The sequence below is a fragment of the Cydia strobilella genome, chromosome 15 (assembly GCF_947568885.1).
Source record: "Cydia strobilella chromosome 15, ilCydStro3.1, whole genome shotgun sequence".
Classification (NCBI taxonomy): domain Eukaryota; kingdom Metazoa; phylum Arthropoda; class Insecta; order Lepidoptera; family Tortricidae; genus Cydia; species Cydia strobilella.
This window is the reverse complement of record NC_086055.1, coordinates 451,761-467,475: the sequence shown is the minus strand read 5'-3', so window position 1 is coordinate 467,475 and position 15,715 is coordinate 451,761. Positions and strand designations below refer to the sequence as shown.

The 15,715-nt window shown below is 38.4% G+C and overlaps 1 protein-coding gene across 1 annotated transcript in view; it reads right to left on the bottom strand.

Annotated features, from left to right (window-relative positions):
* Positions 1-14,503, bottom strand: part of LOC134747778 (forkhead box protein N3-like) — a 29,829-nt gene extending 15,326 nt beyond the window's left edge. Inside the window, exons 1-2 of the mRNA XM_063682420.1 lie at positions 14,336-14,503; positions 2,402-2,613 (exon numbers count right to left, since the gene is read on the bottom strand). Coding sequence (XP_063538490.1) covers positions 2,402-2,613 — 212 coding nt within the window. The 5' untranslated portion in view covers positions 14,336-14,503. The remainder of the gene's footprint in view (positions 1-2,401; positions 2,614-14,335) is intronic.
* Positions 14,504-15,715: the final 1,212 nt, after the last annotated feature.

Here is a 15,715-nt window from a genome sequence, read left to right as displayed (position 1 = left end):
AATATCGATACGGACAAAGTGCCAGAAGTATGTACCTATACTAAGGTCGTGTACACATATTTTTGGCACTTTGTCCGTATCGATCTTTGCTTAAAATAATAATGTTTTGAAACCTAATGTTAGTATGTAATTTCCTCATAGGTGATGTGAAAAGCAGTATGTGTCACATGGTAGCAAAATTATTTCCACCTTGGGCGTTAACACTTGAATCCCTCACTATGCTCATGATTCTATTTTAGAATCCCTCGCTACGCTCAGGATTCAATTATAGAATCCTTCGCTTTGTTCAGGATTCAATGTACGCTCTCGCCGTAAATATGTCATTTTGCTCCCTTGTGACACAATGTACTATTTGAACATACAGTGAAATACAGACGAGTGTAATATCATTCGATCGGGTTTGTTTTTGGGATCAAATGTCTATATGACACCCATTGCATTAAAGCAATACAAGTTAGAAATGATAGTCAAAGTCCGACAGTCGTACTTCACTCGCGAAACGCTCCTAATAAAACGATAAGTGAACGTGACGTCAAGGTAACTGAAACCCCATCTTGAAGTATGGACAAAACAAGAAAATTACGTTTTTGTCGATGTAATATTGCGTTTCTGTATATGTAGTTGCAAAAATATGTGACGTTTTACAGCTAACTGACGTTTCAGACAAGACAGACATGACAATTGTACATCGACAAACGAAAAAAATAATTTATCGGGATGACAGTTCCGAAAAGTCACACTATTATCATACATGATCTAAGTTTCGATTGGCCCTTTTTAGGGTTCCGTACCCGTAAAAACGGGACCCTATTACTAAGACTCCGCTGCCCGTCTGTCACCAGGCTGTATCTCATGAACCGTGATAGCTAGACAGTTGAAATTTTCACACATGATATATTTCTGTTGCCGCTATAACAACAAATACTAAAAAGTACGGAACCCTCGGTGCGCGAGTCCGACTCGCACTTGCCCGGTTTTTTTTTTTATACTACGTCGGTGGCAAACAAGCATACGGCCCCCCGCCTGATGTTAAGCAGTCTCCGTAGCCTGCAACTCCAGAGGAGCTACATGAGCTCGTTGAGCTCTGGCAATCTTACTCACCGGCAGGAACACAACACTATGAGTAGGGTCTAGTGTTATTTGGCTGCGGTTTTCTGTAAGGGAGGTACTTCCCCAGTTGGGCTCTGCTCTAGATCTGGAATGACATCCGCTGTCGACGAGGATTGTCATGCATCTTGGCCAGGGCTGTACAAGACAATATGGAGGGCGGAGTGAATCGGATAAGCAGAAGTCGTAGTCTAGGTATATTATATACTAGTCTTCTGTGTGTTCTTATCGTGACATTTATTTGTCACTTATAATTTGGTCATGAGATATGTTATCGCGCGGGCGCCGCGCGGCTATCTTCTGATAGTAAGACGCGAATCACAGTAGTTTTACAAGAATTAAATAATAGATATATATCATTGTCATTTCAGCCGCGACAAATCCACTGATGGACAAAGGCCTTTGAGGATCTTAGGCAGAATTAGATCTCCTGATTAAAGGATTGGCCGAACGCTCGCAGAAAAGAAACAATGGCTTTTGTTTAACAAATGAGGGTCTTAGACGTAAAAATTATTTGAGAAGATTTATACTATAATCATTCATTTTAACTCTCCTGGCGTTACCTATAAGCGTCAGTTATACCTATCGTTGAAATTTTCTGAAGACAATTTTGCGTTAAATGTTATAGACTTCATGAACTGAAAACTGCTTGTGTCTTCTATCATTAATTTGCCCTTATAACTCAAGAGGCCCTATATCGTCTAAGTTGTCTATAATTTTTTTTATACTACGTCGGTGGCAAACAAGCATACGGCTCGCCTGATGTTAAGCAGTCTCCGTAGCCTATGTACGCCTGCAACTCCAGAGGAGTTACATGCGCGTTGCCGACCCTAACACTCCTCTCCCTCGAGCTCTGGAAACCTTACTCACCAGCAGGAACACATCACTATTAGTAGGGTCTAGTGTTATTTGGCTGCGGTTTTCTGTAAGGTGGAGGTACCTCCCTAGTTGGGCTCTGCTCTAGATCTGGAATGACATCCGCTGTCCTGTGCCCTACCACACAGCGAGATGTCATTCACAGTGCCCATACCTCTCTTTTGGACGTAGTTTAAGGACATACCCGGGTCCAATTCTCCCGGAGCCCTCGAGCCGCCGCAGACTGCGCCCGCTAGACGCCATCTGGTGATAAAACTACACACACAACACACACGCCGGCTGTGACACTTTATGATAGCTGTCGCTGGCGTCCTCTATATCGCCGAAGTTATCTAAAACTCTCCCGGAGCCCTCGAGCCGCCGCAGACTGCGCCCACTAGACGCCATCTAGTGATAAAACTACACGCACAACACTCACGCCGGCTGTGAAACTTCATGATCGCTGTCACTGGCGTCCTCTATATCGTCGAAATTGTCTATAACTCTCCCGGAGACCTCGAGCCGGCGCAGACTGCGCCCGCTAGACGCAACATGCCGCGCGATCTGGCGGATGAGGCGGCGCGGGAGGGGCAGGGAGGCGCGGGCCGCGCGCGCAGGTGAGCCTCCGCGCTCGCCACGCATTGGCGCCATCTGTTGACAAAAATCATTCAACTTTAGTTTGTCTTCTCAGACTAATCGATAACTTGTCCATGGTTAAGCAGTTGCCCTTAATTTAAACGTGTAAAAATTAAATATAAGAACTAACATTTTTCATTAGCCCCCTCTTAATTAAAAGTCTGCTGCGTCATTAGGGTTCTGTACCCAAAGGGTAAAAACGGGACCCTATTACATATTACTAAGATTCCTCTGTCCGTCTGTCTGTCACCAGGCTGTCTCACATGAACCGTGATAGCTAGACAGTTGAAATTTTCACAGATGATGTATTTCTGTTGCCGCTATAACAACAAATACTAAAAAGTATGGAACCCTCGGTGGGCGAGTCCGACTCGCACTTGTCCGCTTTTTTAAAACTTTACAACGCCTCTACGCAAAACGCCTCTGATAAGATAAGCACTTCAGAAAGTTATTCAATGCGGATTTTTAAATACCTTTGCTTTGTAACATTTCCAAAAGATAATTGTATTTTATCTAAGATTGTAGGTAGTTGGCATTCTAGGCAAGAATATCTAAAAGAAAAAAACCGGACAAGTGCAAGTCGGACTCCCCCACCGAGGGTTCCGTACAAATTTAATTTTTAGTAATTGTTGTTATAGCGGCACCAGAAGTACATCATCTGCGAAAATTTCAACTGTTTATGAAATAAAACTATGAAAACGGATTATATCGCGTATATCAACTGTTTAGCTATCACGGATCATGAGATACAGCCTGGTTACAGACAGACGGACAGAGGAGTCTTAATAATAGGGTCCCGTTTTTACCCTTTGGGTACGAAACCCGAGAAAAAGATGTATTGGGATTTTAGATGACGATAACAGATGCTAAGAAAAATCACGTGAATGTTTTCATTACATTTCGTGTACATTATTTAATTTTCGATTGACGATTTTCTATCAACGATTGTCAACTTTGCTAGACCCAAAAGGTATAGGTAGGTAAAGGTCACGAAATATTTCAGAGGTTTCTATAGATCACAATTTTAATTTACGGTAGTACATCAAGGATTTTAACTTTTCCGGTGTAGTTATAAAGGGCCTGACGTGAGGCAAGGGCAAAGCATGACCTCAAGTACAATAGACGATTTAAGTACGAGTACAAACGTACACAATTCGGTGTTCATTAAAATAGGCCTTATCGTTTCGTAATAAGGTTTGGGTGGCCAGTCAACTCACTTAACTGTGGCGACGAGAGTATAATTTAAATGGCGTACGCTTCTGTGACTGACGTATAAACAATTTAGGCATTGTCTACCTATATTTCGCTAGTCACTGAAGTTGATATAGTTGACTAAGCAGACTATTTCTAGCATTTACCCTACATACACAGATGAAAGGATAAATACATAGCTGTCAAACGGACCTCAAGCTCCCATGAGTCGTGGCAAAATGCCGGGATAACGCGAGGAAGAAGAGACCCTACCTACATACATACATACATACAGATTTAACACTAAGGCCAGTAGTTCGGCGTGTCTTCAAAATATTTAGGACAACAATCATATTCAAATACTTCTTCTAGGTAACGAAAATGCGCAGTTATGTTAATATTTGTTACCCAAGGGACAGTTAGCACATCCGCGCTTGTCCGGCCTGTGGGTGAAGGGCGAAGTATTGGAACGTGCCTAATAAAAGTGCTAATAGACTTGAGCATTCTCGCGAACAGAAGAATGTGCTAGCGTTCGTCGAACAATTCGCCGAAACTGCTTAACTGCGAATGCTCGATGTTCTGCTCGAGTGAATGCTTAAGTCTATCAGCACCTTTAAGGTGCGGATGTACTTGAAGCATTGACTTTTACCTAATGAGACTAATGACTATTCTAGCGAATGGTTAATAACCGCTAAGATCTGGCGAGCATTCGGCCTAATATTTTAGTGAAAGAACAAACAATTCGCTTTTTTTAATACCCCGTCTTTGGCAAACAAGCATACGGTCCGCCTGGTGGTAAGCAGTCACCGTAGCCTATAAAAACCTGCAACACCACTGCAACACCATGCGCGTTGCCGACCCTTTAAAAATCTGTACACTCATTTTTTGAATTAAAAAACCATTAAACAGGTTTATACCTATGTTTATGGTTTATGGTTTAGCGATTATTCGCTTCTACTGTGCAATATACCTAACGAATGTTGTCTGTGGTCTCGGTTGCATGCACCATAATAGGTAATTAGCCCCTTCCATTAGCGCGTATTCATCTTTTAATCTATTCCAACGTTGTGTCACGGAACATAACATTTTTGAACGAAATACGAAATTCGGCTTACGTAAACGCTACGTTTTTATCTCATTATCGTATAATATTGTATCGCGGCCTTGGCATAGCGGCTAAATGCGCGGTGGCGTCTCCGCGCGTCGCTGACACAGTGACCGACCGAGCTATTGTTTGACTAAAGTTATTGCGAGCTGACGTGTGGACGACTAAAGCTGAATAAGTGGTATTTCACTGAATTTATTGGGCGCGTTTGGTTCATGAAATATCCAATGGCATCAACACAGTAGCGTATTGATGCGCCCGGCTATGCTACGTACGGCTTTTTTACTTCAATCGTTGCTATACTTACTCAACCTCATATATGCAACAATCATTTGATGGAAATGTCGCTTTTCTTTCATTCGGAATACGGGTATTTTTGTCATCAAATGAGTGTTGCAGATACGAGGTTGAGTAAGTATAGCGGCGATATGTACCTACATCAGCGCCTCGCGCACACGACACTACACACATATTGTTTCATACAATTTTGATGCGTGTACATCGTAATCACGTGCGTTGCGTTGCGTAGCGTTGGCTATAGGCTTGTCTTCAGTCTGAAGGGAATCCTCAACCCCAAGGATGTATAGGTATTAGGTACAATTAGTGTGCAATATAATAGTAAAGTGGTCAATAGAACTTGCAAATAATAATCACAAATATGACAGAGTTTTGAATGATTCACGGTTAGTTTCACTAGACTTATATTGACCGGGATATAGACCGTGATTACCTTTTGTATTATTTATGAGCTCGCGATATTTCGACGGTCTATATCCCGGTCAATATAAGTCTTAGTGAAATATGACAGATTTTGTTAGCGTTCGACACATAACCTAACATTTTTACGAAGGTTATTTTTCCTGAAATATTAATAATTAACATTTAATTTAATTAAAAATTTACATAAATAAAATATTTAAGTATATAGATTATAGACTGTTGATAAGGTCATGGTTGTCCTTTTGAAGAGCGAGATTACGAAGTAATGAAGGTAAAATGGTTTGTTCTATAGGGAGTATTACGCGAAACTCTGCGCAGGGGGCGCCACTACCACAATCTGAGGGTCTATCGCGAAACAAGAAAATCGAAATTTCGGTTATAACATCTCTGTCACTTGCTTATTCGAGCGATAAAGAAACGGAGAGCGAAATTTCGGAATCGCGTTTTCCAGTAAGACCTCTGGTCCTCTGTAAACAAACCGCCTTGATGCATCAATGTCATATTTTATCTCAGAAAACTCAAAAAACTGTTAAAGGCACAGTATGTATAAGTTATTCTATGGTTTACTAAACGGGCTAGTGCTGCACTCTGGTGGCAAAACATTGCAGTAACCCCGTATTGACGGCGACTTAAAGGGGCCCACTGACTAACAGTCCGCCGGACGATATAGGCCTGTCAGTTGTTCGGAACTGTCTCATTTTTGTTCTGACAGGCCGATATCGTCCGGCGGACTGATAGTCTGTGGGCCCCTTTAGTGTCGTTAGGTATGAGTATAAACTATCTATAGTATAGTATAATATCATTGGTAATGTAACATTTGTATATTATAATATATTTGTTTATAGATAAACTCGTTTTTGCGTCACCCAATAACGGCCACGAAAATAAACAAAGCTTTACTTGCGTCGCATCCACTTGTTTGATTTCGTGATCTCATGAAGGGGTCAAATAGCTGTGTTTGACTTTTTAGGGTTCCGTACCTCAAAAGAAAAAACAACCGGCCAAGTACGAGTCGGACTCGCGCACGAAGGGTTCCGTACCATTACGCAAATAATGGCAAAATAATTACGTTTATTGTATGAGATGCCCCACTTAAATATTTATTTTATTCTGTTTTAGTATTTGTTGTTATAGCAACAGAAATACATCATCTGTGAAAATTTCAACTGTCTAGCGATAGCTCCATGATAATGGTTCATGAGATACAGCCTGGTGACAGACAGACGGACAGTGGAGTCTTAGTAATAGGGTCCCGTTTTTACCCTTTGGGTACGGAACCCTTATAGGATCACTCATGTGTCTTCTGTCATGCAGTTAGCTTAGTCGGACTGTAAATTTATTTAATCAACCCTAAATAGCCGAAAGAGATAATGCCATATATTAGAAAGTGACAGCATGATTCGATCCTGAACCGCTGTCAAACTTCGGTTTTTTAGGTTTCCTTTCTGTACGGTAGTACTATTATTTATTCTATGGCAGCATGTACACACTCGTTATCTGCCTGTCTCGGGGTCTCTCGACGAGTGTGTAGTTGTGTACAGCCCGGAGCCCGCATATAATTAGCAAATTGCAGCCTTGGAAATATACCGGGAGGAAATAGCATCGTGGAAGTTTTGTAACAAGTCCACTGCGAATATTACAATATGACAAATATTTAGCAAAAGAAAAACTAAGAAAAACGAATATGACTAATATAGCCGTCAATATAAGTTATTGTTTGGGATCAGAAGATTTTACAAGCTTTTATTTAGCTTCCAAGATTTCACCCACACTAACATACTAACAGGGCAAGCTTTTATTTAACTTGCCCTGTTAGTATGTTAGTGTGGGTCAAATCTTGGAAGCTAAATTTGACCCACTTCTCGATTTCCTATTGAGCTGAAATTTTGCATACGTAAATCGGATGACAATGCAATATTATGATGACATCGAGCTGATCTGATGATGGAGACAGGAGGTGGCCATGGGAGCTCTGTGATAAAACATAGTTGTGTTTAAATTTGTTAGAATTTTCTCGATGAGTATTAGTTGCCTGTGAAAAGAAAAGTACAGTCAGGGATAAAATCAATGTACCAAAAATGAAATTTTTGACAAAAATTTATAAATTATCTAGATCAACGCAAATCTTTATAATCAATTCATGTTATTAATCATAAAGCGAGGTTTTTTAGACTAGCAAGAACTTGCATGCAATTTCCGTTACATTGCGGTATCTGATCAAACTTTTGAACAGTTTACTTTTGTACTTGGCAATGTAACTTAAATTGCATGCAAATTCTTGCTAGACTTATATTGACTCTAAGTTCTTGCTAGTCTAAACCTCGCTTAAAAAAAACCTAATACAAACTTAAACAGTATGATCATAGAGTAACTTATACTAGAGCGGTACTGTCATAGTAAAATTTTGTAACCCCAGTAAATTCACTGCCATCTGTCGACACACTTTAAAACTAAAAATAAATATTCATAAAAATACGATAAAATGTATTTAAATATGGATAAATGATTTTTTTATTTGAAATAATTATTTTTATATGATTTTGACCCATGTTCTTTCACTGGTATGCGTTAAAATTATAAATAACAAACGAAACAGTCAACGCCCTCTATACGAGTGTAGGCCAAAACTAGTGGCGCCATCTGATCGAGAATCAAATTTTCGTGATTTTCGAGGCACGTTTTTTCCTTAGACTGTATCCATCTATTACGGAGTTATATCTATCTTTGGTATGATCAACACGTTTTTATATTTGAAAAAGAACCGGCCAAGTGCGGGTCGGACTCGCGCACCGAGGGTTCCGTACTTTTTAATATTTTTTGTTATAGCGGCAACAGAAATACATCATCTGTGAAAATTTCAACTGTTTAGCTATCACGGTTGATGCGATACAGCCTGGTGACAGATCGACGGACAGAAGACGTACAGACGGACAGAAAACTCTTAGTCCCGTTTTTACCCTTTGGGTACGGAACTCTAAAAACCTCATACAAACTTAAACAGTATGATCAACAATTCAACACGTTATTATATTTGAAAAAAAAAAACACGAAAAACCGGCTCCGGACTTCCACGGAGGACAAACAATATAAACAAACGCGTATCAAATCAAAACAAACATTGATTGTGTTGGTTATTAGCTTCAATGCCTATTAGTTACATCACGCTTGGGCCATGCCCAGCTCCAAATGTTTGTGGGAATATGCAAGTATAAATAAACTACAATTAATAGGTCAGTTATAGCATAGCACAATCAATTGAATCAATATTAGAAGTACCTATTAGGTAAGTACTTAAGTACGTGCGACTTTCCTCACTCCAGGGAGTGAAACAAAGTAGCTTTTTAATTTAGTGAAGGCCATGAACTGCCACTTCATACTTCTATTACAAATTCGTTTTTTTTTTTGTTTCTCTGTATTATTCTGTGTAATTCGAAATACATTTTAACCTTCTCACTACTGAGTTGAAAAAATATATGTGCAACACGAGAGCAAAGTTATTTTACATCTCGTGTTTTTGAGTCCCTCGCTACGCTCAAAATTCTTTCGCTTTCTCGGGACTCAAAATAAACACGAAAGAACAACCAACTTTCCTCTCTTGTTGCACAAATAACTATTTCAGAAATGTGAATAGTTTTAGCACAATAACAATTATGCGGCCGTTGGGCTGATGACCTATCCCAGGCTGTGGGAAAGCAATGGATGGCAGTAGCTTCAAACAGAAGCAAATGGATTGAGTTGGAGGAGGCCTTCACCCAAAGAGGGGTTCACCACTAAGCAAATTAAAATAGATTCAACCTACAAATGTAACCTAAACTTAAGTGTGAATAAACGGATTTTTTATTTTATTTTATTTTTAACAATTATGCGAAATGAGTTTTATGCGTAACATTACATTAGAACAATCAATTATTATGCGACCCAATATAGACCCCTTCCAGGCCCCAATTTCACCACGGTGACAGGTGCGACAATTGTAAAACATCAATGTTGCTGACGTCACAGACATCCATGGGCTACGGTTGCCGCTTACCATCGGGCGGGCTGTATTCCTGTTTGCCACCATGATTGTAATATTTAAAAAAACTTTATTATATCGGCAAAAAACAGGTACGTTTATGACGATGATGATGACAATTGTCACAAGATTTATAAGAATTTTCGGTAATTCTTGACAGGAAATAAGTTCTGTGTCGGAATTTTGGGACAATTGTCGTGTTTCTTGTGACAATTGTCATCAGCATCGTAAAATTAGTACTTATTTATTGGCGATATAATGGAGTTTTTTTATTTATTAAAATGTTGGTGTCAAACAAGCACACAGCCCGTTCGATGGTAAGCGGTTACCGTAGCCTATGGAGGCATGTGACGTCAGTAATAGTGATTTCGACGATTGTCGCACCTGTCACCGTGGTGAAATTGGGGCCTGGTATACTATACCTATTGAATTGACTAAGTCATACATAGGTACATGTCTTTAGCAATAGTAGGAAACCTTAGCAATGGCAAGCTGACAAACTTCTAAATCTTACATTTTCAGTTAATCTCCTAGTAATCAGCTTAGGGAATTCCCTTTTGTAATATCTGTTTTCACGAAAACGCCATTTAACTTTATACCTTATTCTCAAACAATAAGGTGACTTTTACAAACCTAGGTTTAATTCATAATTCTTTATTGCAACCATGGTACAGTATAGATGTAAATTATAATATGTCTCACATGGACCCTGTAAGGGCACAGCATATCAATAGCTTACTCATAACATATTAGTACTACTCATAACATAGTAGTATTATTAACTCTTTGTTATATTGAATAGGTAGTTATGTAGGGAAAAAAATGATTTGTTAGATATAGGTACTTGTATTTTGTATGTTTATACATTTAATTTTTTGCTAAATTATCGCATTGGGTTCATCCCGTAATGATAATTGTATGTGGAAAAAAAAAATATTATTATATTTTTTATTGTATTGTATGTAGCAAATTATCATTCAGTCTGTCACCAGGCTGTATCTCATGAACCGTGATAGCTGGGCAGTTGAAATTTCCAAAGATGATGTATTTCTGTTGCCGCTATAACAACAAAATACTAAAAACAGAATAAAATAAATATTTAAAAGGGGCTCCCATACAACAAACGTGATTTTTTTGCCGTTTTTTGCGTGGTACGGAACCCTTCGTGCGCGAGTCCGATTCGCACTTGGCCGGTTTTTTAACATAGGTTTTAACCTTTCGTATGCTTAGGAGCAGATCTACTCCATAAATATGTCCAGTTGAATATTCAACTTAAACATGAAGTTGTCACATTTTTTGACATGCGCACACGAAAGGTTAAATACTATCTATCTAATATAATAATACGTACTTGATAGTTGTTGGCAAAAAAATTTTTTGACTAATTACGTATAATGGTTTAGAGTAAAATGACATAACTAAAAAAAGTATGGAAAAGTTGAATGACCACTTGATGAGCACACATGAGCGGTTTACGCTGACAAGCTTAGCATGCTTTTTAGATCCAATTATGATTTTTTTGTATATTCTAATACTTAAGTATTGCCTATTAGGGAATATAATTTGGTTTATTTAAATGTCAATATTATAAATTTTATTTAGGCCATGTCACCTAAGCATTTATTAAGCAGCTGATAAGCGAGGTTGGAATTAAATACTGAAATATTTGTAAAAAATACTATTTATGTATTTTCACATGAAAAACTATTTTCTTTTTTTTTCTTTTTTTTTTTATACCACGTCGGTGGCAATCAAGCATACGGCCCGCCTGATGGTAAGCAGTTACCGTAGCCTATGAACGCCTGCAACACCAGAGATATTACACGCACATATCGTTAGTGCTTTAAAATGCGTTCAGAAACCGTAGGAAATGACCAGCATTTTTACAACCAATTTTACTATGAGAACTTTCTTATCTGTGGTAGAACTTTCTTATCTGTGGTAGTAGCAGATCACCGCTTGGTCGACGTGACACTCACAGGCCCACAACACCCCAACAATAATATCTGTGGTAGTAGGTAAAATCTGTACTTTAATGTTATTAAGGTATAAATATTTTGTAAGGTTATGAGTTTAAATTTGGAACAGCTGTCGGAACTCAAGTGGGTCTCTATTCTAGTATCCATAGATATTAAAACAGTTATCGATACGAAACGTCAATTCAGTGTGTTTTTAGGGTTCCGTACCCAAAGGGTAAAAACGGGACCCTATTACTAAGACTCCACTGTCCGTCTGTATGTCTGTCACCAGGCTGTATCTCATCAACCGTGATAGCTAGACAATTGAAATTTTCACAGATGATGTATTTCTGTTGCCGCTATAACAACAAATACTAAAAAGTACAGAACCCTCAGTGGGCGAGTCAGACTCGCCATTGTCTGGTTTTTTTTTTAATATTAACCGCAGGACATTTGATCTCAAGTGACATGAGAATAGGGACTTCATTTTTTTGTCTATAATAAAAAAAAATCGTCTTGACACAGGATGGAATTGCCGCCATTACTATTGTAATTTGTTTGTTGGTTTTTTGCTGTTACGAAAGTAGAATTGTGAAAAAATGTTTCTAATTTACATTTTAGTATAAAATATGAGTAGTTTGTTTATGTATTTGTTAAAATTTATTTTTTATTGCATTATTTTAATATCTATAGTCCATAGATATTTTACAGGTAGCACTAGTAGCAATACAGGTCATTTCCCTACGCCTTCTGAACACATCTTAGAGTTAGATATGTTTGTAGATAAAGTAGTGTATAAACTACTAGTAATAGTAATAGTAATATAGCCTTTATTTCATGCTTCTTTTTTTTTACAATTACATAAATTTCAATTATTATTGGTTTATTATTTGCATGTCGCTTGAGCGGAAAAGGCCTCCCCCAGTTTTTCCCATTCCTTCCTATCCTGTGCTGTTCTCCACCAGTATCTGTCGAAGTTCACTAGCTCGTCTCTCCATCTTTTATTTGGTCTTTTTTGTTTTCTCGTTATTCCTATTGGTGACCATTCTGTGACATGTTTAGTCCACCGGTTATCCGTTGTTCGACATATATGGCCAGCCTAGGCCCATTTGTTCTTTTTTATTGTGTATATTGTATCTTTTACTCCAGTTTTCTCTCTTATGACTTCGTTTCTGATTCTGTCCTTAATTTTAATTTTTAAACTACTATTCTTGCATTAATATTAGACATATTATCTTGACTAATTACATAAATATTTTAAGTAAACGGCATATCTTTCTGGTTATATAGCTTCACTAACCAGATATTCAAGTTATCTTTCTTATAAGATTATGTGGCCTTGGTATGAAGGATAAAATAGAAATAATAAAGATATATTTTGTACAATACACATACATGTGATACCCACTAAGTTTAAATATAATAATAATCATAATCGTTAGAAAGTTTTTGCAACAAGATGAAGCTAGAACCGAATAAGCTGAATAACCTATTTTTCAAAATGTATATCTTTGACTTTATGTCATCAACTTGGCTTAGGCCCGTAGCTGGCATTAACTACCAGCTTATGCTGAGATATAAAAAACCCCTGAAAATAATAATAATATTCTTTATTGTGCACAATGAAACATGATTAAATACAGCAAATTAACATAAAAAACTAAGCAGCAACAGGCGGTCTTATTGCTTAAAAGCAATCTCTTCCAGACAACCTTCAGGTAGTAGAAATAATATTTTTATTTTATTTAGAAATTAAACTTTTTAAGTTTGAACTGAGAAATCTTCATGAGATGATAGCAATTACCTTTGAAGACAATGTAGAGGACACTAGAGCATTGCCTCACAGTGACTATTATATTTAGAACACATCAAGGAAGTGTTAACTCTAAACTAGGTCACACAAAGGTCTAGTGTTATAATTAGACTGCATTTGTCACAGGATAGTGAACCATTGTCATGTCAAATGAATGATTTATCTATTTACTATTACTGCAGGAAAATGTACATACCAACCTATAACAACAGAATTATTCCACCATAGCACATCAAGGGCACATCCAGATAAACAACAGGTAAATTTACGCAAACAATACTCACCGCTGAATGGCACAAATCAAAGTCCACTAAAAATAAATCTGACCATAGGGCAGCCAATTTTGTGATTACCACTCCTTAGCAACGCGCGTTTTACACGAAACTGTTGGGGGTGGTGATACTGGTGATATAACAAGCTGGTTGATATTCTGTTTATTGGGGCAGCAGCGTCAACAGCGTTGCTAGGAGACAGGGGTTGCGCGCTGCGCGACCGCGTGCTCGCTGCGTCGTGTCCGACGTGGAAGCGCCGCGTGCATTGCACGTGCAGGCTGCGACGCGACGCTAAGGGCCGTTACATAACGCAGGGACGCGAGCTCGCGGACCACCCGTTCCGAGGACAACAATCCACCGACACGCGTTCCATTTATAGCAGGAGCCCACGACCGACTCCCGAACTATCCCGACGCTCCCCATGCGGCCCAACACATTTTTAGAACCGCATGTAAACGATACTGCGCGCTCAACACGAGACCGTCGCGAATCTGCCCGGTGCAACGTGATACCTAGATATTTTCTTGTGATTCAGGGAACAAAATACAAAATGCGTAATAATAAATTCCTTAAGGAAACGATGTCAATTGTCATCGGCGCGCGACCATTGGTAAATCCAAGGAAGCGCGTTATTAGAGAGTACTATGGGCGAAATGCACTCACCTTTCAGATGAATATTTTGAACACACACAAATTAGAACTAACAACATAAACTATGAAGCAGCATTCCGCGTCCTCCGAGCTCGTAATCAACACCCAATCAAACCATAAACTAAAGAGTAACCTACATATAAACATATGATTTGTATTTTTATGTTCGGATATACGTGATAAAACCACTGTCATGTAACGTCAAATTTGACATTGCGTTGCGTTGCGTGACAGTTTCTTTGACATTTTGACGTTATTTTTAGGGTTCCGTACCCAAAGGGTAAAAACGGGACCCTATTACTAAGACTGTAAGTCTAAGTCTTGTCTAAGTGGTGTCCGTCTGTCTGTCTGTCTGTCTGTCACTAGGCTGTATCTCATGAACCGTGATAGCTAGACAGTTGAAATTTTCACAGATGATGTATTTCTGTTGTCGCTATAACAACAAATACTAAAAAAGTACGGAACCCTCGGTGGGCGAGTCCGACTCGCACTTGTCCACGGTTTTTTGCTATATTTTTGTCACAGATTTTTTTTAAATGACGAGGGAATATTTTTGCTTTTCTCTTGCGTTGCGTAATCGATTGACAGCAAGGGATAGAGGGATTTCACAATTTACTTAATTCACTTATATAAACAAGTCTGGAAAACCAATTTTGTCAGATAGGTAAACGCGTCAAATTAAAAAATGTAGGCATGAAGGCTCGATCTCCCAAACATAGGTTGTCATACCTTCATCTACTGACTTATAACTTAGTCTGATAGACTTTAATAAATAATTATGATATCTTGTAACATTTCGTTGATCACTATTTGCAAACTTGCTGCTAAAAAGGCCAGGGAAACAACATACTACATTTATCTATCCCTCTCAGCAGAAAGTATCCTCAAATAGGATAGATTTAAAAACCAACCCTAACAGAAACGCCTTATTGAAAACCAAAAAAAGTACGACTGGTTAAAATACAGACTAACAAAATTTTCATTGATCATGCCAAGTCACCTTTACCTATAAATTATGCGGTAATAAATACTAAATTAATGTACGTGTAATTGCAATACCCTTTTAGGGTAACATGTTGTAACGGAACTATTGTACTTAGAGTAAGACCTGTACACCAACATGAGAGCAATAAATATTCTATTCTATTCTATTCTAAAGTAAAGCCTGACCAGTAATATATGATCATTGTCAAGAGGGCGCTGTTTATTCTCATGTATAGTGGTAACAGTTCAGTATAGTATGAAAAAATTAGTTCCAATGAAATTCCGCAACATGGCGCGTGATCATATATTCCTGGTCAGGCTTTATATACTTATAGGCAAGGCAACGGCGGCTTGGGTAACTGCGCCATTTATATAACATTACAGTAAGTATCCGAACTTGGTGTCCAT